Here is a 22,746-nt window from a genome sequence, read left to right on the forward strand (position 1 = left end):
AAGCTATATACGCACGCAATTATGCAGAAAAGAGGAAAATCGCCGTTGAATTCTTTTATCGCGTAAGGTCCGATTTTGCGCGAATTTTCATCGTTCGCCCGAATATGCGCACGTGTTGCATATGACGATGATACGAGCTTGCAGCTGTTTTATTACTGCAGCGGAGTCTAATTGTTTCGCGTCGTCGTCGTGTGGGTGTGTGTGTGCGTGGACACGACGTCGACGACGACTACACAAGTGTCGTGGAATTTCAATGGCGCGACGCGTACAACACACGGCGTCTGTGCGACTTCGCTAATTGACGGTTTTATTATATTTTTACGAATGAAATTACATGCGTTAATTGCTCGAACGTGTGGTGCATCGAACATACACACACACGTATGAATATATGAAGAGGAAAAAAAAATGATTAACGGGCAGACGACGACGATGATGTAGACGCTTCCGCACGTGAACACACGAGTGTGAATATCGCTTACAATATGCTGCAGCGGCAGCAGCACACGCTCTCAGGTGTCAGAAAAAAATCTATTTTTCGATTATTAAAGCGGCAATAATTACTTTTTTAAGCGCTCGTGATCGAGCGTGCGTCGACGAAGCGGCTCCGCGATAAGATTAGATAAGCCTTTTCCGGAAACTTTTTCAATTAATATCTATGATATACTCGATCGTTGATCGAGCTGGACGACAACGACGAGTCGTCGCGGTTCTCCTAATCGTTGTAAATTTTTGCAATTTCGTGTAGCTGCTACCGCTGTTGCTGCTGTTGCTGCAGTCGGTACCTATATGTACGTGTCTACTTTTGAAACAAACAAGTCGATCGATTCGAGTGTGTTTACATTGTTGTACCCGCAGAAAGTGTAATTACATCGATTTTACTCGTTCGATTCCCGATTCGAAATAGACGTACACTTACTACCATCTATACGCGAAACGTATCTACACGAGGAGCATAATTGCGACGAGAGTTCGCCGATGAAAATTTGATCAGTTATCGCGACATGCACGACTCGTGTGCATCGCGAAAAGCTCGCAGCAAAGACACGAGACCCGGGCTCGATTATTCGCTTTTTCCACCTCTATCTCGTTTACGTGTACTCTAGAACGAGAAATGCAACTTTTGCAATGTGTCTCGATCTCCGAACGTACGTTTGCAAAATCTAGTTACGATTCGTTTCGCGTTGCCGTATATATACCTCTACATCCCAAGAGGTTAACGATTCAACAGAGCGCGAGACAGAGAGAAAAAAAAATGTCAACGAGCACCAAAAATAGGTACGAGTGTACAGAGGAACGAGAAAAATGCACGCGAGAATGATTTCGCTATTGACTATTTCGCATTTTCTGTTCGCAGCTCGACTCTGTTTCGCTCACTTTTATATTATGAGTTGTACTTTTCAATGGGGGAAAAAAATGAAAAAATACCAGTTAGATCGTTAGCTGGAGAAGGAGAGAGGAAAAAAAGGAGCGCTAAAAAGTCGTATTTTTTCTTTATTTGTATACGAGAGTTCGATATTTTCTTGACGAGCTCATCAGGACGTCAAAACTAATTGAAGAGCTACTCAATTCAAACATAATATCGTCTCTCGTCATTTTGTCGGCTGTATCTGTGCTTCACTTTTTCGGTCTGCGTCCCTTGCGATATCGGCAGGGCTAAAAAAAATTTTGCGGTGGACAAACTTACAAGATAAATGTTACTTATACTTAAAGACTAAACTCGACTACTTCTTTTAAGGGCACGATAATTTTAGTTATGCGCCACCTGTCGGCGACATATCAACCACGGTGTACATCAACGCATACATCACAATGTACAGAATTCGCACTATTTTCGGATTTCCAAATCGACGTTACGAAAAGTCAGCGTGTCGCGCACCACCTGTGCGCGCACCCGATTGCAATAATAATATATATTTACTGGCAGGCGCGTCGTGCATGTGACGCAACGGAGAAGCTGCATTCTCATTTCTTTTTTTTTCCTTCTTTCGACTCGTATTTTATATACACGGACTCGTTCGAAGGTGTGCGAGTTTTCTTTTCTTTTTTGCTCTCTCCTTTCGTCGTGTCGCGCTGTCGAAATCACAATTTGCACGACGTCGTTATCTTTTTTTTTTTTGCTCAGCTCTGCCTCCGCGCGAATCCGATACTTCGTTAACGCGTAGAGATAATCTAATCGCGTAATTATAATAACGTGTATACTATCCATCGAGAGAGACGACTCGCGAAAATGGCGCACGAGTAATTTTATACGAGTAATGGGTACTTTGAAAAAAAAAAATTCGATACACCCAATTATCCTTCTCGAGTCCGCTGTCGCTATCTCGCTTTTCTCGTTAGCCTTGATTTCGATCCTTCTCGTGCATAAGTACGAACAACCTTACGAACAGCGCATGATACAAAAAAAAGAAAAAAAGAAAAATCCTTTGCCGAGTGAAATAAACGGCCCTTCTTTTTTGGACTTTGGCCACGGCATAAACGTTGGAAAGTCGATAAAGCTCGAGGACGAACAATTTTTCGTTTTTGATCATTTTTCCATTCCTCTTTGTCGTTGTTTTTTTACCTACGAGCGCGCCAGGTGTAATATCGAAAAAAAAAAAATGAATAAATAACAATGGTGTCCGAACAAGAGGACTGCAGTTGCGTGAATTATCAACGCTCTCGCCGAATCGTCAACGGGGAGATCACTTTTCGGAAAAAGTCGCTGATACGTGCATTCGTTCAACGAAAAAAAAAAAAAAAACAACAACAACAAAGAGAGACAACGGAGATCTCGCGGATGGAAATAATCAATACGCAGCAGTGGCAGCAGAAACGGAGTTTCATCACTCATAATATCACACACCGACAATGCGAGGAGCAAAGAATGAAGCGAGGCTCGTTGTGTACACACACACACACTCATAAACAGAAAGCACACACATACGTCGTCGTCGTCGTCGTCGGTGGCGGTTGCGGGGGCCAAAAGTGTCAGCGACCTTTCTCCCTCTCAGCTCTATATATCGATATACCTATAACGCTCTTTCTCCGTCTGTTACTATTTCACTTCGATTCGCCTATATAGCTTCGTCGATTCCAAACGTCATGTCCCTACATACATACATACACGTCGATGCGTCAAAAAGAAAAGCATCTCTCTCGTGCACGCAACAACAGGCCCTATATAGTACCAGCGTACGGGTCGAGATTCGTGCCTCGTATGAATCGTTGCACGCGTTATTATTAATGCACAGCAGCAGCAGCAGCTCAACGAGTACACAATAGAGGAAAAAAAATCAGAGTGGAGATGCAGCGCGGTACATAAAGTATGCATAATGAAACGAGGCAGCAACGCGAGCATAACGAATAACGTATAACCTATAAAAGCTCGTGTGTATACATGCGCTGCCTCGCACACATATACACACGTACACGACAAAGATCGTACGTACGCATTATATATATAAGCTTAAGTAGCTAGTATAAGTGTATATTATTGTATCGTATACTCGGACGATGGGTCGTGGATATACATTTTTAAGGGAGGAGAGAAACTAGAGAGAGAGAAGCTGCATTTTCTGGCCGCGATCTCGGACGAATCAAATACACACGCACACGAGAGCGTCCGTCGTTACACACGCATCGAGACGAAGTGTCAATGTGTGCTACACGAATCTTTTTTACTATCGTGCGACAGCAGAATGCAGGAGAGACCGAGGCTCCGACTCTTTCTTTCTCGGCTCGGAAGCTTCCATAACCTAATATACACACACACACACAAACGTCGAGAATTCTCGGAGTCGTCGTCGCGACGGAAGGCGATTTTTTTTCTTGTTGCAAGCAGCCAAGGTATAATGAAGACAAAAAAAAGGGGAGCTTCGCGACAGATGCAAGTCCTATACTATGCCCTGTACGATACGACTTGGCTGATAATGAAATGCAGGCTGACCGAGAGGATGCGCACGCCAGAGGTTATACATTGCGTGTACGTGTGTTGTACACATGCATAAACAGGCAGGTGCATCGGTTATAATATATATACTCGTGCCCATGTACCAGTGTACTGCAGGGAAAATCACTATAAACGCGTGTGTACAGTGTACGTACGCGATGCACACATACACAAACGAGTAAGCGACAATTGTACGTGTGGGTTACTTGGGTATGCTGCACGCACGCACACATATCTACAGATGCAGAAGCCCATATAGCGAGATTTTTTTTGTAAGTCAAAAAGAATGGCTCGGTATACTTCGGAGTACTTGTATACGGATAAATAAAAGGGGGGTACACGGTCGTGGGACGCTGTGCGCGGACCATCTGACTCGCCACGTCCGAGAGAGAGAGAGAGAGAGAGGACGGACACTATAGGCTTACTCGCTCGCACTCGTTAACAACAATCGACGACGAATCGACGACAGAAAATCAGAAATCGCGACAGGCATGGGAGATTGGACGTTAAAGGAAGGAAGACGATGACAACCGTGTGCCAAGTGCACTTACCTCTTTATCGATGCGAGAATGGCTCTCGGTGATCCGTATATATGTACACAGAGGCAACAACAACGACGACGACGAAAACAAACAACAACGACGAGACACACTGTATACACGCGCTTTCGACGATTTGCACACACGCGGGTACACACTGCACACACACTTACACACGAGTTTTATCTTATATTATTATAAAACGAATGGAGATATCACACATATACACAGAGCACTACGCGTTGATTAGCTCGCGGATCATCATCGTCGTGGCACAAGGAACAGCAGCACAAAAATGATCTTTCCTCTTTTTTGTTTAAAATTTTATTCTCCGCTGAACTCGCTCGCTCTCTCTATCTCGCTATTTAATACGCTATAATGTGCAGCAGCGTATAATATAAACTCGAGACTCGAGACACTGTATTATATTAATCACGGGGAACAGCACGACTCGAATCGAAGGCAGATTATATTGCATGCGTGCGCGTGAGTGTGTGTGGATTATCCGTGTACATGCGACTGGCCCACCACACACGCCACTAGTTTCGCCTGCCTTAATTTTTTGTCGTTGTTGTTGTTGTTGTTGTTGTCGATTATATATCTGTATCTTATTGTGCTCTTCGCTCTGCACTGCTCGGTTTGTTGACGTTATACATATATATGTGTATTTTTTTCGCTTCTCTGTTTTGGTCTGGCTCTTGAACTCGCGATGTAGAGAGAGAGACAGACAGACAGACAGATGTATGTAGCAGAATCGTGTCGATGTGGAGAATCAAAAACTGACGGGGAAAAAGCGCCTCTGCGTCCGATGCTGCTGAATATAATCTCGATGCGTTACGTTGCTGCCGTTGTTATCATTATCACTGCACGACACACTCGTGGGGAAGGGTGGAATCGCGTATATTCCCTTTGTGTATCAAACGAATTTCGCCTATATCGAAGGGACACACCACTCCACGATGCTCGCGCGCGCCTGTGTTAGTGCGTCAGTTTGTCCGCATGCACACACACAACGGTTGCATCGGTATATAGCAGCAGTACAAAAGCGGCGACACGACGACGACTATCTACTACTAACAACTATATCTCGTGCTTGGACTAATATACTGCGACGAGCACGACGATAACGATGATGAGGATGACGATGATGACAACGACGATGACTTTGACAGAGGCGAGCAACAACCGTCATTTCACGCTCGCGCTCGCTTGCGAACTGGCCTGGCCTGGCCTGCCTTGCGCTGCCTCTACTATATTATACAGTGCTGCTGCTGCTGTTGAAGCTGAATCGACGATGCCCCCGTGCCTTTGTATATCTATATACATATATACGTGTATGTATCTCCACTCTTTGCGAATTTACGGCCGAGTATGTGTGTGTGCGCGTACGATGCTTTTGCTGATTCTCGCGCGTGTGCGAGAATGAGATAGAAGCTACTGATGCTGATGCGATGGAGGGGGACGGAGCAAGCGTATGTGCCGTATGTATATGACGAAAAGCTGCAAGCGAATGTGCAACGAGTGTACAAGTCGAGGCGAACTTTGCCGGTAGGTGGTGCCATCGCGCGACCAATTTCGGCAACTATCGCTCGCAAATTAATTTGATTTTCATGCTTTTTATCAATGGAACGGACGACGACTATTTTAATTACTTTTACTTTATCGAAAGGAAAAGATTCGCGGTATTGCTCTCGATTGCTCATCGAATGATGTACATTTTTGAATCTGATTTTCTTTTTCTGCGAATTATCCTACGACTTACCGATCGAGCGTAAAACGTACGTACAGACGTTTGTGCTGCATTGCGAAAGGTTACTTTCATATACACATTCGCAACTCTCGCGAACAGGTTTCAAAACGGCGCTCGCTGAATCTCGGGTGCGCGGCGAGTGACTCCGAACCGAACTCCGAACGGACAACAACACTGCCGTGCGTGGGGGGGTAGTGCTGGTGCTGGTGCTGGTGGTGGTGCAGTAGTGTCAGCAGCATCTACTGCTACATACACCTATATATATCTGTCGGCAATTTTTCGTACAGGTATCGTCGCGTTGTGAATTGATGTAACTCGATATAAATACTCGTTCTTCAATCGTCGAACATAAAAGTAGCGCCGTTTCAAATGAGGCTCGACGATAATGTTAGTGAGAAGCTTTTCCCTGCAATGGATCCTGATTCTGGCACTGGTACTGATCGTACTTTATGAGAGCTTACGCCTGAATCATCTCGAGGAAAACAATCAGACGTTGCGTTAGTGACAGCTTCTTTATGGCTTCTCGGCTCTCGTTCTTTTTTCGTTGAATATATTTCTCGATTTTGTCCTTCCGCAGAAAATGCCCTTCAGCAGATCAAGCTCGACGTCGGCACAGGTGCCAAGAAGGACCTGCAGCAACAACAGCAGCAGCAGCAGCATCAGGAGAAGCCGAAAACGCGGCCGATTTCGAGCGACGACAATTACGTAGTGATATACAACAGAGTGCCCAAGACGGGCTCGACCAGCTTCGTCGGGGTGGTTTACGACATGTGCAAGAGGAACAAATTTCACACCCTGCACATCAACGTGACGAACAACATGCACACGCTTACTCTTCCGAACCAGGTATTTAAATTGATTTCAACGACTCGTTTAAGCAGCTTTGATTTAAAACAATTTTTACTGATTTGCATTGTCTTTGCAGATGCAGTTTGCGCACAACATAACTCACTGGGACTCAATCAAGCCTGCGTTTTACCATGGGCACATGGCTTTTCTAGATTTTCAAAAGTAAATGATCCATGATTAAATTTTTTACAATCCCTAAATGATTTTAACGCAAAGAAATTATTTTCAGGCTTGGTATAGCTGCTAATCCATTGTACATAAACTTGTTACGCAAGCCTTTAGATAGATTTGTTTCTTACTACTACTTTTTAAGATACGGTGATAACTTTAGACCTTATCTAGTTAGAAGAAAGTCAGGAGATAAGAAGACTTTCGATGAGTGTGTGAGAGATGGACAGCCTGATTGCGATCCCAATAATATGTGGTTGCAAATTCCCTTTTTATGCGGTCATGATCCAGCATGCTGGTAAGTTTTTATTTTAAGTGTCTACTTATTTAATTTAAGAATTCTTGACTCATGATTAATTTTAGGGAAATTGGTAACGAATGGGCTTTGGAAGAAGCTAAACGCAATTTACATAAGCACTATTTACTGGTAGGAGTTACGGAGGAACTGGCAGAGTTTGTCCAAGTATTAGAAACTGTCTTGCCTAGATTTTTTAAAGGCTCTTATAATGTTTTTATGCATAGTAAGTTCTATTTATTTCATTTGAGTAATGAGTAAAAATCTGTTTTCATTTATCAGCATACATCATTTTTATTTTCAGATAATAAATCTCATCTCAGACAAACTACTCAAAAAATAGAGCCTCTACCAGAAACTGTTAAAAAAATACAAAAGTCAATTGTTTGGAAAATGGAAAATGACCTATACAATTATGCTTTATCTCAATTTCATGCAGTGAAAAAGAGAGTGATAAATGGTTCAGTCCAAGATCTAAACCAGCGCTATTTTTATGAAAAAATAAGACCAAAATAGATCAATCTTGTGGGAAATGTTGACGGATGAAGTTTGAATGAATAATGCAATTAATTTTTAAATTCCACTACTTAACTAATTGTATATTATAAATTTTATAAAAATATCATTTGTATAAACCCTTGCTTGTGATGCAATACGTGCAAAAATCAATAGTGCACATTGTTTGTTGATATTGTTCCAAACTTTCAAAGTTTGGCTCTTCTCATCTGTACAATAATTATTGTAACGTCTGTTTAAAACCTGTTCAAATAGTGTGATACTTATTGTGCAATCTTCGAGTCTTTCAAATTCATCTATTAAATCTTTGAAACTATCGTACATGAAATTGTCTATCTAATTCGAACTCTCTGAAGTAACTTCTATTGGCTTCAGGGCAAACATATAAACTGGGTACAACCCATCGGGCATCCGAGTTTGTAGCTCCTCTTTGATGCAAGTGTAGCCTGCAGCGTCGAAGGCTGCAACCAATTCCTTGTAAGGTCTAGTAATGGATGAATCTGTTGGGTCCATTTGAACAACGTCAGCTTTTGTAACATTTTCTTTGACGCATAAAATACCATTGTCTTTCAGTCCTTTTCTGTAAAATATAAAATTCGGTTCAATTTGTATTCGTGGCAAATGCATCGTCGTGAACCTACTTGCAGTTCTTGAAAAATTTCACCAAATCTGCGTCGTTCAAATGACCCAATACCCACTGACACCATATGACATTATATCTCTTTGGCTCTGGATCAAAGTCCTGTAAACCTGTCGTTGAAAAAAAAAATTGAAATTATATTTTTGATCTCGTTATGTCGATGGCGATCGAGCCAACCATACCGATGGGATAAAATTCGCCGACTTTGCTCTTGGACACCTTCAGATAAGACTTGGCTTGCTCCAAAAATTTCGGATTCTGCTCGACCAGATCGACCTTGTTGAAGAAACGCGACAGCAAGTTGCCCGTCACTCGGCCGATACCGGCACCGCAGTCGCACGCGTAATCCCGGCCGACGTCCAGCTCCTCCGCCTAAAAAAAAAAAAAAAAAAAAAAATAAGCAAAACAATAACAACAAGATGCACGATCAAAATCGAGTATGTTCGTACTTGAAAGAGGGCCTTGAGAAATCGCTTGGACGCGTTGACGTCGATCTCGGATATGCAGGCGAAGCCGCCGAGCATGCCGTTGACGGTGGCCGGTATCTGATCCCAGTACTTGGCCGCGTCCTCGTAGAACTCCTTCTGCGACGTGAAGCTCTCGACTTGCTTACGATAGACGGCTGGATCTTCTTCCATTTTTTTTATTATATTATATATTAAATTAAATCTTTCAACGACAACAACGAATGTAACGCAATTGGAAAATTGTTCGAAGGACACCGACTGTCGCCGGCTGCACTGCACAGCGCCGAGTAAATGCTCGGCTCTTCAAACACGCGTGTTGCAATGTAGCAAGGAGGAGAAATGATGCTTCCCCTGTCACAACTCGCGCGAACTCGCATGTGCAAGCATATCGCGAGATTCGTTCGCCGCGACCACATGGCACTGATGAATCGCACGTTCTGACGTCGGTATAGAGTTACGCAGGCGCGGGGCCCGCGACGTGGAAGCGCGAGAATTGAGAAAAACTGCAGGGACTGAAGATGCACCTCGCGACTGGATTACAAATATCAAGATTCAAGTGCATTTAGGCGATGACATCGAATTATTACTCCGATTATTGCGTGTTGCGTGTCGTTGACGTAAAAACGATGGCTTTCGCGCATGATCTGTATCGAAGAACCAGAAGAAAATTATGAGAAGCGAATCTGTGCGATTAATATTGTAATTCATGTCGTTGGAGAAAAATCAAGGACTTCATCTGTACTGAGACTTGCAAACCGAATGCACTATCGAACAGCATAATCAATTGATAACTAAAAATTGGGTATTGTTTACTGTCACCGTTTTCATCAATTAGTCGATGTTCTATTCGAGAAATTGTTACACATTAGTCAGAAAATTTTAGAGCTTTTAATAGTATACAAATATTCCCAGCTAATTTGGAGCTTATTATTATTTGCATCATCGGAACATTGGATCAAAACTCGTTTAATATAAGTTCACTTAACGATTTTATTTCATAATTATAGATATTTAAGTCAACCTGTGCTTTTTATTTATAATTACATATTTTTATTGCCAAAAATACCCGACCGATGAATATTATAATTTATGAAAAATTACAAGAAAAAAAAAATGAAAAATAAAAATTTCAATTACTTGTAGCGTATACTATAAAATTGTTAAAATTAATTAATTATAATCGAAATATGTTACAAGTTCGATTCTGGTGATGAAAATTTGAATGGTGCAGCGGCGCCCCCACGGTCCAAATTCCAACTCACGGCGGCATTGCGCACTCGAAAAAAAAGTTTCTTTACTCTTCGTGTTTTATACCATACACATGGTAAGTGTACATTATTTTCACTTAAAAATTCGAAAATCAATTGTTATAAATTTTTGTGCAACATTGTGACGTCGCTCGGTTCAAGTGCGTTGACGTAAAAATTACTTATTTCACCCACGATTGCATAGTGATCGCTGGTTTTGTTGAAAAATGCTGTTTTACGTCGATTCGAGAGGTTAACTCGGCATCAACAGGCCTTGTTATCATATACATTTTATTTTTCCTTTTATAATTACAACCCTTAAACACCTTATTATTTTAATCAATAAAATTAATAAGTTAATTATTTTATTGAGCTTAGATAGTACGAATTTGCTCGATGTAGCAATTTTTAATTTCTGAATTTAATTCATATGTACATGATTATAACAAGTAAATTTTTGCTTTCTTTTTTGTTATAGATAAAATTCCATCATGTCTGAAAATTGGGATGCTGAGGTTGATGCTGCCTCCAATGAAGTAGTTGCATCTGCAGCAGCAGTACATCATGCTGACTCCATGCCAGAAATCAAGCTTTTTGGCAAATGGACCTGTGAAGATGTTCATGTCAATGACATGTCATTGCAGGATTACATTTCTGTCAAGGAAAAGAATGCAAGATTCTTGCCCCATTCCGCTGGAAGGTATGCACAGAAAAGATTCCGTAAGGCACTGTGCAACATTGTTGAACGTTTGACCAACTCATTGATGATGCACGGTCGCAACAATGGCAAGAAACTGATGGCATGCAGAATTGTCAAGCATGCATTTGAAATCATGTTCCTCCTAACTGGAGAGAACCCACTCCAAATTTTGGTTTCTGCCATCATCAACTCAGGACCCAGAGAAGACTCCACCAGAATTGGTAGAGCCGGTACAGTCCGTCGTCAGGCGGTGGATGTCTCCCCCCTCAGAAGAGTCAACCAAGCTATCTGGCTGTTGTGCACTGGTGCACGTGAGGCCGCATTCAGAAACATCAAAACAATCGCTGAATGCCTAGCTGACGAGCTGATCAATGCTGCTAAGGGAAGTTCTAACTCTTATGCCATCAAGAAGAAGGATGAATTGGAACGTGTTGCCAAATCTAACAGATAAACAAAAAATTTTTTTATATACGTTAAGTTAATAAAATAATTTAATAGAATAAAAATTGTGTATTCATTTCAAAACCATTGAATCTTCTTCGTAGATATTAATATTACCATAAATACTTTTGTTCTATTAGCTTGAAGTGAAATTTTAGTAGTATTAGTTAAATATTATTTTACTAATTAATACTTGAGATAAATGTCCACAAATTTATCGTTGAGTCAAGTTTGATCGCATGAGCTGGAAAGTTTTTATTAACAAATAAAATAAAATATTTGTAATCAAATGCTAATTGAAACAGAATCATATGGCGATAAATAAATTTTAAATGTATCATTCACATAATCAGGATGAGTTCAACTATTAATAACAACAAAACTGTCTCAAAAAGATATCTGAAAGAATCATTTTATTTTAGAATTACTACTGATTTTTATAAAAAATAAAGAACTATAAGAAATTTACATTCAAAGGTATAAAACTTTATAATCCAAATATTTTTACAACTCTAATTGTGCGCATCAAAATTTTTATTCAAAACATTACTCGCAATTACAAAGTAATTGTTCAATTATCTCTGCCATGGTAAATATTGAAATTGAAATTTTCTGACATATCGGCTATAGATATCATGCAAGCACAACAAGCCGTGCAAATCGTGAGACACCTGATCGTCGTCGAGTGTCTGATTCACTAGTAAATATAGAGTGTCGTTTTACGAATAGATAGTTTGAAAGCCTTTGTTTATTGAAAGCTTCGCACGAAAAAATGGCAAATTTTGACCAGCTGGAAATTCCAGCCCCATTAAAGCCTATCCAGCCTTATCTGAAGACTGGCAAAAATTACCAAGCCAAAGACATCGTTGTCAGTTACTGGTGTAAGTCGTATTAACAACAAAATGTTATCAATCAAGTACGCCCGGAGTCAAGCTCTGCGGTTATGTGCTTGATATTGTCGATAAACTATTTTTTATTTCATTGCGTTAGACAGAAAATCATGTAATTAAATAAATCAATGACGAATCGATATTTGCAGGCCGCCTTTATGCATTACAAACTGGATTAAAGTTATCCACTAAAACCAGTGAGGAAACGACGTTTCTTCTGAGTGTGATGGACTGGCTCGAAGGAGTCAAAAAATCCAACTCCGACAATGAATCCATTACAAATGAGATTGCTGCACAGGCGTACATAGAGAACTGGGCATACAAGCTTTTCACTACTGCCAATACAAGTGACAGAGCTTCCAAATTCTCAATGAGCCTTGTACTTAGCTATTATACCGCTGGTCTACTGTACGATGTCCTAACAACTTTTGGAGAGCTAACAGAAGAAAATACAACGAATCGAAAGTTTGCCCAGTGGAGAGCAACGTATATTAATAATTGTTTAAAGAATGGAGAAACTCCTGAACCTCCTCCAGTTAACGATGATGATAATACCAATGAAAGTATTATAGATAGTAATAATGGTGAGTATTTTAATCAAGAGTTTGCATTGAGATTTTAATTTGAAATGAATTGATGAATATTCTTAAGTAAATATACTTTATGTATAATATTTTATTTTCTCAAAGCAGACAATGAAGATAATCAGGCATATGAAAGTGATGATGAAGTACTTGGTAATTTTGAATTATCATAATTCAATGCCATCGTCATATTCATAAGCTTTTGATCATTTATTAGAAATGTCAAATCAGGCCTTTTCATAATTCATAGCGAGTTTTATAATTTTAGTAAGTGGTATTCATGATGATTTATTCCATAGGTTCATCCTCAACTCCTGCACAACCTATGCAACCGTTGATGCCTACGATGCCCAATGTGCCTCCATTACCATCAACACCGCCACATCCTACACCACCAACAAATATAGGGGCACCCTTCCAGTTTCCATCGCCACCAGGTACAAACTTTTTTTTACATAAGTATCAAAATGAGAAAAATTTTTCAACTGAATTTGATCAATAATTTAATGTTAAGCTGCTGAAGTTACGGAAAGCCCAGATAATAATGATGAATCTGGTAATCCTAATCTAATGATTATAAATCCATAAGATTATTTGTAATTTTTATAAAATATATAATTTATCCTTTGCTGTCAATGTTTTATATGTAGATGTAGTTCAGGAGACAGAAGACGAAAATGTTGATGGTACTTGTAAACTTTGCAATCAAATTTGAATTTGCTTGTGAATAATTTGTTAAAATTTACAAAATTTGTTTTATTTAGATTTAAACACCGATTTAAATAACGATGATAGCGTCGATGAATCTGGTACATAATTTTTCAAATGTATATCACTTGCTTTCTGCATAATTTCAGTCAAATTTTATTGGCAGTTAATTTTAATTTTATTAGCTATTCATAATTAATATAAGAAAATTATCAAGTGTGAGTTTAATCGATTTTAATTATTATTTATTACAAAATTTTGATTTTGAAACTTCACTTCTTAAATGGTTTTCAATCAGCTGCTTCCACAAGCATATTAATTTTGCATCACAAACTAGAAATACTAGTTTTGTCAATGCTCTTTATCCAGTAATAAAATATACTTTATATACTTTATTTCTTATTTCAGTACCTCAACAGCCGCAAGTGAGTCCAGCACCGGCACCGAGAAATCCCGCCCCCACCAGTAGCGTATCTTCGGATACTGGAGGTAGGTGTAAAAGTTACAAAAAAAAAACAATACATCTTGCATCATTGCTAACGATATCTGTACCCTGCAGTGGAACTGTCGCTGGAACAATCGACCAAAGCCAAAAAGTACATCAAGTGGGCTGGCAGCGCATTGGATTACGACGACGTGCGCACCGCAATTTTGAATTTGGAGAAAGCTCTGACTCTCTTGAAAACTGGCGTTGATCCTGCTTAATGTTCATAATGATGATAATGATAATTTTCTATGAGTCCCATCACACACAGATAGTAACTATTAATTATTAAAACCAATAGTTATTTTGTTCCACTGCAAGTCGACACGCTACGATACTCTTTGACGGTATATTCCGCGCTAATAATTAAAAATATATGCATATATTTTGTACATAAATTTTAATGATGTTTGTATAATAAGTTTGACATAGAATAAAAGAAAATTATATATGCTTCGAGATTTTACGAAAAAGACATGTTTTAATGATAAACGTTTTTGTTTTTATTCAAAGAACAAATCATATGTAACAGCTCATACGCATCGTAATTTACAAATAGTGATGTACAAAAGAAACTTTCGTTGGAAGTATCATTGCTTGATTGAAAAAATGTCGATACAACGTCGAGCCACATTGAACGAGATTAAATTTTCTCGTACTTTGACACAAATTAACTCTTGATTTTTCACTCGTGTTTGATTTGACATAAAAATTGAATTACAAATTGTTTTACAAAATTCGACGTCTCGCATCCTCTCGTATAATCCAGAATGTGTAACACAGCTACGCGATTACATTTTCGATTGTGCTCTTCGTAATGAATATAATCTATGCTAATATTCTAGACGCATGTGCGTGCAATTGCCTCTAAGTTTACACTTTTGACTCGTGTATTGTAAAAATGATTTTTTTTATCTTCGCTATGTATAATAATTATAAATATAGCCTTCTCTCCAATTGAGCAACGTGACATTGTGTCTATGCACACGTCCTCAGTGTTATATATATAAAAAAAAAAAAAAACAGATCAGAACTCGTGCAGTTGCGACTGTATCTCTCTGCTTTGTTTTCGCACACAATATCCGACATTAAAAACCGCTTACAAAATCGGCAACAAGAAGACATTGTATTTCGCGCGTGGCACGCGTATTTGGTGCAACGCGGCGCATATACGTCGTCGACGAGCCTCGCTCGAAAAAGGCCACCACGCGCTATACAACACCACGCTCGAAATTGGCCCGAAAAGAAGACTGGCGCGTACACGGCGCATAGTCCATCGTTTGCCAATCCGTCTAAATTTGGAAGCATCGATTGTAAACACACACGCAAAATCATTTAGCGACATTTCTCTCGCATTCCGCGAGTTAATGACCAAACAAAAAAAAAATAATAAATCTTACACACGCATTCGCACATTCTCGCAAGCGCACGACATAATTTTTAAAATAACACAAATGTACATCAATCATCCTAAAACATAAAAACAAGCGATAATTGACTAATTACGAGTTTCTCGCGCGATCGCGAGCATTACAATAATCGTATTAATATCATCAACGCGACTCGATGACTATATTATTACAGAAGACATCTCGTGTGTTTGTGTGCGAGTGTGTGTGTGTGTTGTACAATATCTCGTTTCGATTTCTCGAATTTCGCTCGACACCGGGCGCGCGTCTATAAAAAGCCTCTCTCTCTCTCACTGTAAAATAATTTGTCGCCGCGCATCGTATATTAAATTTGTTTCGTCGTCGTCGTGTAAAACACCGAACAACAGTCGATACACACACGCACTCGCACGCATCAAAACACTCGTGCCCCCCGGCAAAATCCGGCACTGTTTAATACAAACAATCAAATGTATATAATAAATATAAATATATATATATTTATCGTTACAATCGTCCGACTAGATTCTTATATTCCAAGGTGCAAAAAACTTAAACAATCGAGTATACGCCGACGGAGGCATATCCTCGCCCTCCCGTCGTTTATATATATTTTTAATTATATATGTAATATATAATGTTCGTTGAACGTTTGCTTCGACGCGACGAAGAGAACAAAAGCATAACGAGAGCGATATCGTCGTCGTCGTCGTTCAGTCTTGCTTCTTCGTTTTGTCATCGACTCCGTTCGCGGTCGCCGTGAGCTCGGCTTTCCTTCTCAGCTGCCAGTCTATTACGAGGCGACCCGTCAGCATGAAGAAAAATACCTGCGAAAAAAAAAATGGAAAAACGTCGTCACTGTGTATATAGAGTCGATAGAGAGAGTCGTGCAGCTTAGACAGCTCGACGACTCGATGTCACTCGCGAGTATTATTGTTTTTGTACTCCGAAACGACACGCGTCTCGTCAAGATGAAGAGATGAAAATAAATAAAATGAGAAGATAAAAAAACTGTGTACGCCCTCACCAGTGCCGGGGCGATCCTCTCGAATTTGTCGTTGACCATGTAGTGCGAGTAGACGGCCATCATCATGAGCAGCACCAGAATTCCGTTGCTGACGTTTTTTATTTTATCTGCGACACAGAGAGAGAGACAGAGAGATAAAAGAAGAATGAAGCAACTGTATCTAAAAATTGTATTGTATATATGATAACTCACGACTAGGTACGATGGCCATGGCGAGGCCGCACATGACTTCGAGCGCGCCGACGACTCGGCGATACCACTTGCTCGGCACCTTGAAGTCCAGCGTGCTCGACAGCGGAAAGACTTTGGCGTACTTGACGTATTCCTTTCTCTGCGAGCAGAAAAAAAAAAACAAAACAAAAAAAAATTAAAAAGATGTATATACGGATGAAACAAAGCTCCGCTTACGTGCACACAGCCTTTGAAAGGTCGACAGACGCGTGCCAAGATACGACACGATTTCCCGTATTCGTCGGAAAATAGCCAAAAACGCGTCTGAGCGTCCGATCGATATCGACGGTGTAGTATCGAATTTCATTTTTCGCATCGATGGAGGATATTTCGTAAAGTAGTTAGATACAAGCGTATAACACGTGTTTTCTTCTTCATATACGAACGCCCGACCGTCGCTCGGCGAATTTATAATTACGCGACTTCGAGAGTACTGTATATAGCCCCCTCTGATAGAACGAAGACGATTCTCTCGAGGCAGCGACCCGATTATAATAAATATATATGGTCACGAACCTCTGACCCAATGGCCCGGCTGCTGATTTGGCACGTTCGATGTGTATTATATACATTCGCACGCACGCAGACGCGAGTCGAGCTTTCGGCTCGCCGATATTATAATTATATTATGCAACATTGACCGACAGCGTCGAGACTCCCCAAAGTTTATAGCGGCGTCAGGTCGACGTCTCGACGGAAAATTCCCATAATTAATCACACATGATTATCCGTGATAATAATATCATCGAGATTATAAAACTGCCCCGTGAATAATTCGTGCGCAAACGTCACGAGCTGCAGCTGCAGCAGCCGCAGATTGCCTATAATATATACGCCGCGCGCACAGCATATAGGAGCTTTTATTTATAAATAAATGTTCGACGCGCGAGGCTGTTTTTTTTCATCTGTGAATGGGTGTGCGTGTGTGTGCAGGCTCTCTTCTGTATGTGTGTGAGCGCAAAAAGCAAAACTCGATACGTATCGAGAAGCTCGGCCTCGCAAAAGTACTTTAAATCGAGCTCCGTTGTTGTTTGTTGTCATTGTCGTTGTTGTTTTGACGTTTATTAAGCTCAGAGCTCCGAATCGCGTCGGCGGGGGATGAATTCGTCGCTGCCACGCGCGCGTGCGATACATCGAATTACATAAGGTCACGCAGCGCTCGGACACGCGCGCAAACAAATGTACACACACACCGGTTACGGTGTTACGGTCCTATAATAATATAATATACCTTTATGGGGGTATTTCAGCGGCCGAAATCCGACGCGCGTGTTTTGTTGTTATCGATCGAATCGCGGCTTCCTCCGTGCGCCCTTTCGATATATGCGCTATATATATACACCGTTATGTGTATACTCTGTACGGGGGGGTGCGGTGCACGATCACTTTTTACATTACATTATAATATCAAGCATCGTACTCACCAGATCTTTGTGCAAGTCCTTGCTTATGTGGGAGGTGAGCTTCATCGTGCCGACGAACACGAAGAATATGCCGAGCAGCACCGACAGCGACTTGAGCACTATGGAGCCCATGGCGTGGTCGATTGGCACTTTTGTTTCGTCCCTGTATTATTGCTTCTATCTTCTGTTTTTTTCTTTGTTTTTGTCTTCAACGTTAATATACCACTCGAACGAGATTTACGCCTGTGCGAGTGTTTTTTTTTTGTTTTAAAAAAACTAGGAAACGCGAGAGAGAGAGACGGAGACGCGAGCCAGAACTATCGTAGAGTGTGTATAAAAGTCGCGCCTGGCCGTGGACTTCCGCGTTTTCTATCGCGGACAGACAGACAGACAGAAAGCAGCAGCAGCGGTGTCACCACGACGACTCTACTACATGAACGAAATTCCTCGAGTTTGCTTTAGCAGACAATCATGTCGACGCGTTGGCCAGCGGCAGCGAACTGCACAGAGCCGTGAGACCGCTGCACACGCAGAAAATCGTGTCTCTGCAGCAGCAGCAGCAGCAGTAGTAGTGATATATAGTCGTCTCGGTGGCAGTTTTCTATAATAACGCTCGACTGCTGCTCGCACTGCTTATATACTATATACTCTGCGGCGCGGGGGCTAGCTGCTACTGCTGCTGCCGCTGCCGCTCTCTCGAAAAGTCAGCATCGCAAGCACGATACGTATATACGTATATATATGTAGACACGCAGGTCTGCACTCTGCACTGAGCTGCGCCGCTGCGGCTGGCCAACGACAACAAAAACACGCGTTCGCACGGCTTCGCGAGATATTCGTATTATTGTATTGCACGACGAAAAAACGACGTATATAAGAGTCGCGAAGCAAAATGAATCGGAGGCACGCACGGCACGCTCGCGACTCTCGAGATCTTATGAGACTAAGATGCGCAGCTTAAAAAAGCTCTCTCTCTCTCTCTCTCTCTCTCTCTGCGGCGCCGATTAACTCACTTTCACCGCGAGGCTCGTGGAATCATTTTTTTTTTCCTCTCTCTCTTCGTTAAAATAATACACGAACAACGACGACGTTACACGCGGTACAAAGTCATACGTATAGCGTGGGGCTGTGACTGAGCAGGGCGTCTGCTTCGGCTGCTGCTGCTGCTGCTGGGGGTTACACACCCCGATATACGTATGTATTTGTGTGTGTGTGCAATGTGTATACTATATTGAGAGGGTGGCACCGAAGACACGCGTTACTCGGCCATTGGACTATAGCAGACTGCCGCTACCGACGCAAAGCATTATATGAAGCAGCGACTCGCAGACTCGAGAACTCGTTATAAACCCATTGAGCGCAAACGACGCGTTTCTAATGGCCTGGGACTTTTCTGTTTTTCCCGACCTAGGGCAGTAATATACTAATGGGGGCTTATAGAGCTTGGATGCACGATTGAGCTGTCCATAATACGTTCCAATACTTCCAATACGCAGAGACGCGTGACTTTTTTTGGAACTTTTGATCTGCCAGCTGCCCTTTTCCGCCGGGAAGAATCTGAAAATCTACGCGGATATTAACGCGCTGATTATCGAACGAATGGCAGACTTTTTTTGTTCAATTAAGTCGAAGTAAAGAATAACTCGATTCGATGGGTTATTTTTTAAATTTATTTATTCGAATGATGTGAAAGATGTAATGACTCCAGACATTATAACAAAGACTTGGCAATACGATTAATGTCGTCAGATGCCTAGGCCTGCAGCTTCCAAGCAAATATTATGTAAATCTCTGTTCGTGTATATACCATTGGTTATCAATTCACCGCACTCGATTGGCAGTCGATCGTGGCGCACCAGCACCGCAAATGAGTCCAGGGCCCATCGCAGGAAGAATCCTCTCGACATCGTCTCGCACAGATGCGCAGTACAAGCTTGACGAAGCTTTTCGGATAGCTTGAACAATTTATTCGAGCACGCCAAGTCGTAATAATCCGAATGGGTGAGTTTTTCTTCCGCCTCTTCGGGCCTTAACTTGACCAAGTCGTACAGCGAAAGACCAGAATTCATCATTATTATTCTTGCTTCTCTAGCGAACTCCTCGTCGTCGTACCAAGATGCATCGAGATTCATCGGCTCATAATGGGATCTGTACTTGGTGAAAAGTCCCATGATCTTCAGGGCGTCGCCTAGGTTCAGTTTGTATCCTCGATTCTTGAGCATGTCGACCATAATCAGAGCGCGAGACCCCAATCTCAATCTATTTATATAAAAGCAAAACATAAACTCGTGAGACGATGGATCCAAATTCCTAGCAAAATAACTCTCAGAGGGAAAAGGAAAGCTGGACAGATCGGCGCCGTATTTCAAGAGTACATCGAGAGTTTTTGCTGCAAGGCTCAACACAGCTAATTGCAGTGGTGTACGGCCCAACTTGTCCTTTGCATCGATCTCCACTGTCCGCTTGATTTTTTTGTTCATAATGAAGAAAAACTCGGCCAAGCCATCGGCATCGTCGTATCTATCGCAAATAATATGCAGAGGAGTTGATCCCTTTGCATTGGCTGAATTGGGATCAGCGCCTCTCCTTAGCAGGCATTCGACTAGGTTATACTTGTTGCCAGTACTCACAGCTAAGTGCAATGGTGCGTTACCCAACTTGTCCTTTGCATCGATCTCCACCGTTCGATTGATTTTTTCGTTGACCTTGAAGAAAAAATCCGCCAAGCCATCGCCATCCTTGTACCTTTGGCAAATGATGTGTAGAGAAGTCTCTCCCTTGTCGTTGGCTACATTCGGATCTGCTCCATATTTCAGCAACAATTCGATCAACTGCTTGTGCTCGCAGATCAGAGCCCAGTGCAGTAGCGGCAAGTGGCCCATTCTAGGCACGAGGACATTCGGGTCCAGACCGAGCTCGAGGAATTTCTCGACGATGTCATAGAGGCCGTACCAGCAGGCTACATGAAAATGTGTGACGCCGTCGCCGTCGTCGTCGATGTAATTCACGTCGAATCTGTCGTATATTTGAAATAGATCATCGAAAACCTCAGAACAGGCGAACATATTAGTCGCGAGATGAATCGGTGTAGTGCGACGCACAATTATCTTGCCTCTTTGATCTACCTTAGGTTCGTCCTTGTAGCCGGTGTTGATCACAAATCTGATGAATGGCTTTGGATCGAGACCGTTATAAACTTTCTGGCTTATGGACTCCATGAGAAGCTGTTCAATAGCTTCGGGCCGAAAAATGTCTCGCAGATTCGGGAGTTGACCCTCGTAATCTCTCATCAGAGGATAAAGTTTACGAAGAAACTCGTGATTTATTTCTTGGTCCATTGTTTTCACGCACTCACGCAAACAGAATTGCTTATAATGCAAAATACACAATTACAAATTCTGTATCTTTCTTTTGTCGTTCACGCTTCTGCGTCGTAACGTGTACTGACTGTAATATAATAATTCGCTTCGTGCGTGTGCTTCGAGCCGATAAAGAAAATGATCGTATCGCTCTAAGTGGAAAAGATAATAGAAATTCCGACGTTATTCGGGCAGAAGCTACATTTCGAGCTTTCTGTACGAGCTAAATTTTTAACTCAAACAAAAAAGTATCGAAATGTGCTAAGAAAAGAATAAATTTTCTGATCGTGTGGTCGGATTTTCCGCAATGTTTGGTTTTCACCGGATAAACCACGAATTTCGGGCATTTACTCACGGAGAGAAACTATTACTTTTTCCACATTGTTCGCACACCCGAATAGGCCTTGAAACTATCGTTTCTTAGTATAAAGTGTATAAAAAAATATTTTTAGGATGATCTCATTTAAAACGTTAATCGTTATCGTTGCATCTTCATTGCCGTCGATGATGACTATAAAGAGATTATTTTTTCAATGATACGAACCTTTCGATGTATATAATGTAACTGGTAATCAATACGTACGATTGAATTTGAAAAATGAATATTGAAAAATAATTTAATTCAAAATTAAATTATGAAAAAATTATAAATAGTGGTAGAAAAACGAATTTGTATGCTTCAGTGATCAAAATCAGTTCAGTGATATAACCCTTTGTTCAAAGATAATTACCTGTAATCTAAAGATGTGAAAGATGTTTAAACCCGAAATATTGCACAACTTTTGTAGAGTCTAGATTTTTATGTCTACAAGTGGCACTTATGCCATTATTTTTTCAGCACACAATCATGGGTTTTTCTTACATTATGACCATATCAATCTATATCAAAGAACACTTGGTGCTCTTATGCCTAGCTATATAAATACTCGATCAGTGCCAAACTATCATCTTTTAATAATTGCATGAATTATAAAATCATGACACGAGGCCAAAATTTGTTACAAATCGATATGTACTTTGAAATATATTGCCACGCTAATACAGCGTAATATTCCGTTTTTTGAGCTTGTTATCGATGTATGTTTCAGAATTTTCAAGGGCATAAGTTCAAAAATCAGCACCTATTATC

The 22,746-nt window shown here is 41.0% G+C and overlaps 5 protein-coding genes and 1 pseudogene across 12 annotated transcripts in view; 3 read left to right on the forward strand and 3 right to left on the reverse strand.

The window, feature by feature from the left end:
* LOC106655577 (protein FAM102B) overlaps positions 1-5,662 on the reverse strand; it is a 51,612-nt gene extending 45,950 nt beyond the window's left edge. For all 5 annotated transcript variants that reach the window (XM_023459001.1, XM_014376046.1, XM_014376045.1 and 2 more), the window contains exon 1: positions 4,483-5,662. The gene's annotated coding sequence lies outside the window, so the exon portion shown is untranslated. The remainder of the gene's footprint in view (positions 1-4,482) is intronic.
* A 72-nt stretch (positions 5,663-5,734) lies between these two features.
* On the forward strand, positions 5,735-8,071 carry LOC106655526 (heparin sulfate O-sulfotransferase). Of its 2 annotated transcripts, XM_014375950.2 has the most exons (7): positions 5,735-5,804; positions 6,508-6,717; positions 6,798-7,066; positions 7,146-7,231; positions 7,299-7,535; positions 7,601-7,758; positions 7,837-8,071. In XM_014375950.2, exons 2-7 carry the CDS (start codon positions 6,606-6,608, stop codon positions 8,046-8,048), a joined length of 1,074 nt encoding a protein of 357 aa, XP_014231436.1. In that variant the 5' UTR covers positions 5,735-5,804; positions 6,508-6,605; the 3' UTR covers positions 8,049-8,071. The 2 variants fall into 2 exon arrangements, with proteins under 2 accessions (XP_014231436.1, XP_014231435.1); XM_014375949.2 differs by lacking the exon at positions 5,735-5,804 and having other exon boundaries at positions 6,410-6,717.
* Positions 8,072-8,374: 303 nt separating this feature from the next.
* On the reverse strand, positions 8,375-9,609 carry LOC106655528 (N-terminal Xaa-Pro-Lys N-methyltransferase 1). The gene is made up of 4 exons (XM_014375951.2): positions 9,138-9,609; positions 8,871-9,060; positions 8,690-8,798; positions 8,375-8,628 (listed from the first exon to the last, which is right to left on the reverse strand). The coding sequence occupies exons 1-4, from the start codon at positions 9,324-9,326 to the stop codon at positions 8,385-8,387; spliced, it is 732 nt and encodes a 243-aa protein (XP_014231437.1). The 5' UTR covers positions 9,327-9,609; the 3' UTR covers positions 8,375-8,384.
* Positions 9,610-10,405: 796 nt separating this feature from the next.
* Positions 10,406-11,597, forward strand: LOC106655525 (annotated as a pseudogene).
* Positions 11,598-12,185: 588 nt separating this feature from the next.
* LOC106655513 (vacuolar protein sorting-associated protein VTA1 homolog) lies at positions 12,186-14,701 on the forward strand. Of its 3 annotated transcripts, none has more exons than XM_014375936.2 (6): positions 12,186-12,424; positions 12,583-13,017; positions 13,123-13,170; positions 13,317-13,454; positions 14,134-14,214; positions 14,285-14,701. In XM_014375936.2, exons 1-6 carry the CDS (start codon positions 12,316-12,318, stop codon positions 14,428-14,430), a joined length of 957 nt encoding a protein of 318 aa, XP_014231422.1. In that variant the 5' UTR covers positions 12,186-12,315; the 3' UTR covers positions 14,431-14,701. The 3 variants fall into 3 exon arrangements, with proteins under 3 accessions (XP_014231422.1, XP_023314788.1, XP_023314789.1); XM_023459020.1 differs by having other exon boundaries at positions 13,126-13,170; XM_023459021.1 differs by lacking the exon at positions 13,123-13,170 and having other exon boundaries at positions 12,192-12,424.
* A 96-nt stretch (positions 14,702-14,797) lies between these two features.
* On the reverse strand, positions 14,798-18,390 carry LOC106655514 (transmembrane protein 35A). The gene is made up of 4 exons (XM_014375937.1): positions 18,280-18,390; positions 16,817-16,955; positions 16,625-16,731; positions 14,798-16,424 (listed from the first exon to the last, which is right to left on the reverse strand). Exons 1-4 carry the CDS (start codon positions 18,388-18,390, stop codon positions 16,311-16,313), a joined length of 471 nt encoding a protein of 156 aa, XP_014231423.1. The 3' UTR covers positions 14,798-16,310.
* Positions 18,391-22,746: the final 4,356 nt, after the last annotated feature.

This window comes from Trichogramma pretiosum, unplaced genomic scaffold, assembly GCF_000599845.2.
Source record: "Trichogramma pretiosum strain Unisexual culture from Peru unplaced genomic scaffold, Tpre_2.0 scaffold73, whole genome shotgun sequence".
Classification (NCBI taxonomy): Eukaryota; Metazoa; Arthropoda; class Insecta; order Hymenoptera; family Trichogrammatidae; genus Trichogramma; species Trichogramma pretiosum.

Excerpts from the sequence above, each read along its gene's own strand:
- LOC106655526 (XM_014375950.2), top strand. The coding sequence starts at position 6,606 with ATGTTAGTGAGAAGCTTTTCCCTGCAATGGATCCTGATTCTGGCACTG. Across the intron at positions 6,718-6,797 it reads GGAAAACAATCAGACGTTGC|AAAATGCCCTTCAGCAGATC; the intron begins GTTAGTGACAGC and ends GTCCTTCCGCAG. Across the intron at positions 7,067-7,145 it reads CGCTTACTCTTCCGAACCAG|ATGCAGTTTGCGCACAACAT; the intron begins GTATTTAAATTG and ends TTGTCTTTGCAG.
- LOC106655528 (XM_014375951.2), bottom strand. The coding sequence starts at position 9,326 with ATGGAAGAAGATCCAGCCGTCTATCGTAAGCAAGTCGAGAGCTTCACG. Across the intron at positions 8,799-8,870 it reads CGGCGAATTTTATCCCATCG|GTTTACAGGACTTTGATCCA; the intron begins GTATGGTTGGCT and ends TTTCAACGACAG. Across the intron at positions 8,629-8,689 it reads AAATTTTTCAAGAACTGCAA|AAAAGGACTGAAAGACAATG; the intron begins GTAGGTTCACGA and ends TATATTTTACAG.
- LOC106655513 (XM_014375936.2), top strand. The coding sequence starts at position 12,316 with ATGGCAAATTTTGACCAGCTGGAAATTCCAGCCCCATTAAAGCCTATC. Across the intron at positions 13,171-13,316 it reads AAGTGATGATGAAGTACTTG|GTTCATCCTCAACTCCTGCA; the intron begins GTAATTTTGAAT and ends TTTATTCCATAG. Across the intron at positions 13,455-14,133 it reads CCAGTTTCCATCGCCACCAG|TACCTCAACAGCCGCAAGTG; the intron begins GTACAAACTTTT and ends TTCTTATTTCAG.
- LOC106655514 (XM_014375937.1), bottom strand. The coding sequence starts at position 18,390 with ATGGGCTCCATAGTGCTCAAGTCGCTGTCGGTGCTGCTCGGCATATTC. Across the intron at positions 16,732-16,816 it reads CATGGCCATCGTACCTAGTC|ATAAAATAAAAAACGTCAGC; the intron begins GTGAGTTATCAT and ends TCTGTGTCGCAG. Across the intron at positions 16,425-16,624 it reads AGAGGATCGCCCCGGCACTG|GTATTTTTCTTCATGCTGAC; the intron begins GTGAGGGCGTAC and ends TTTTTTTCGCAG.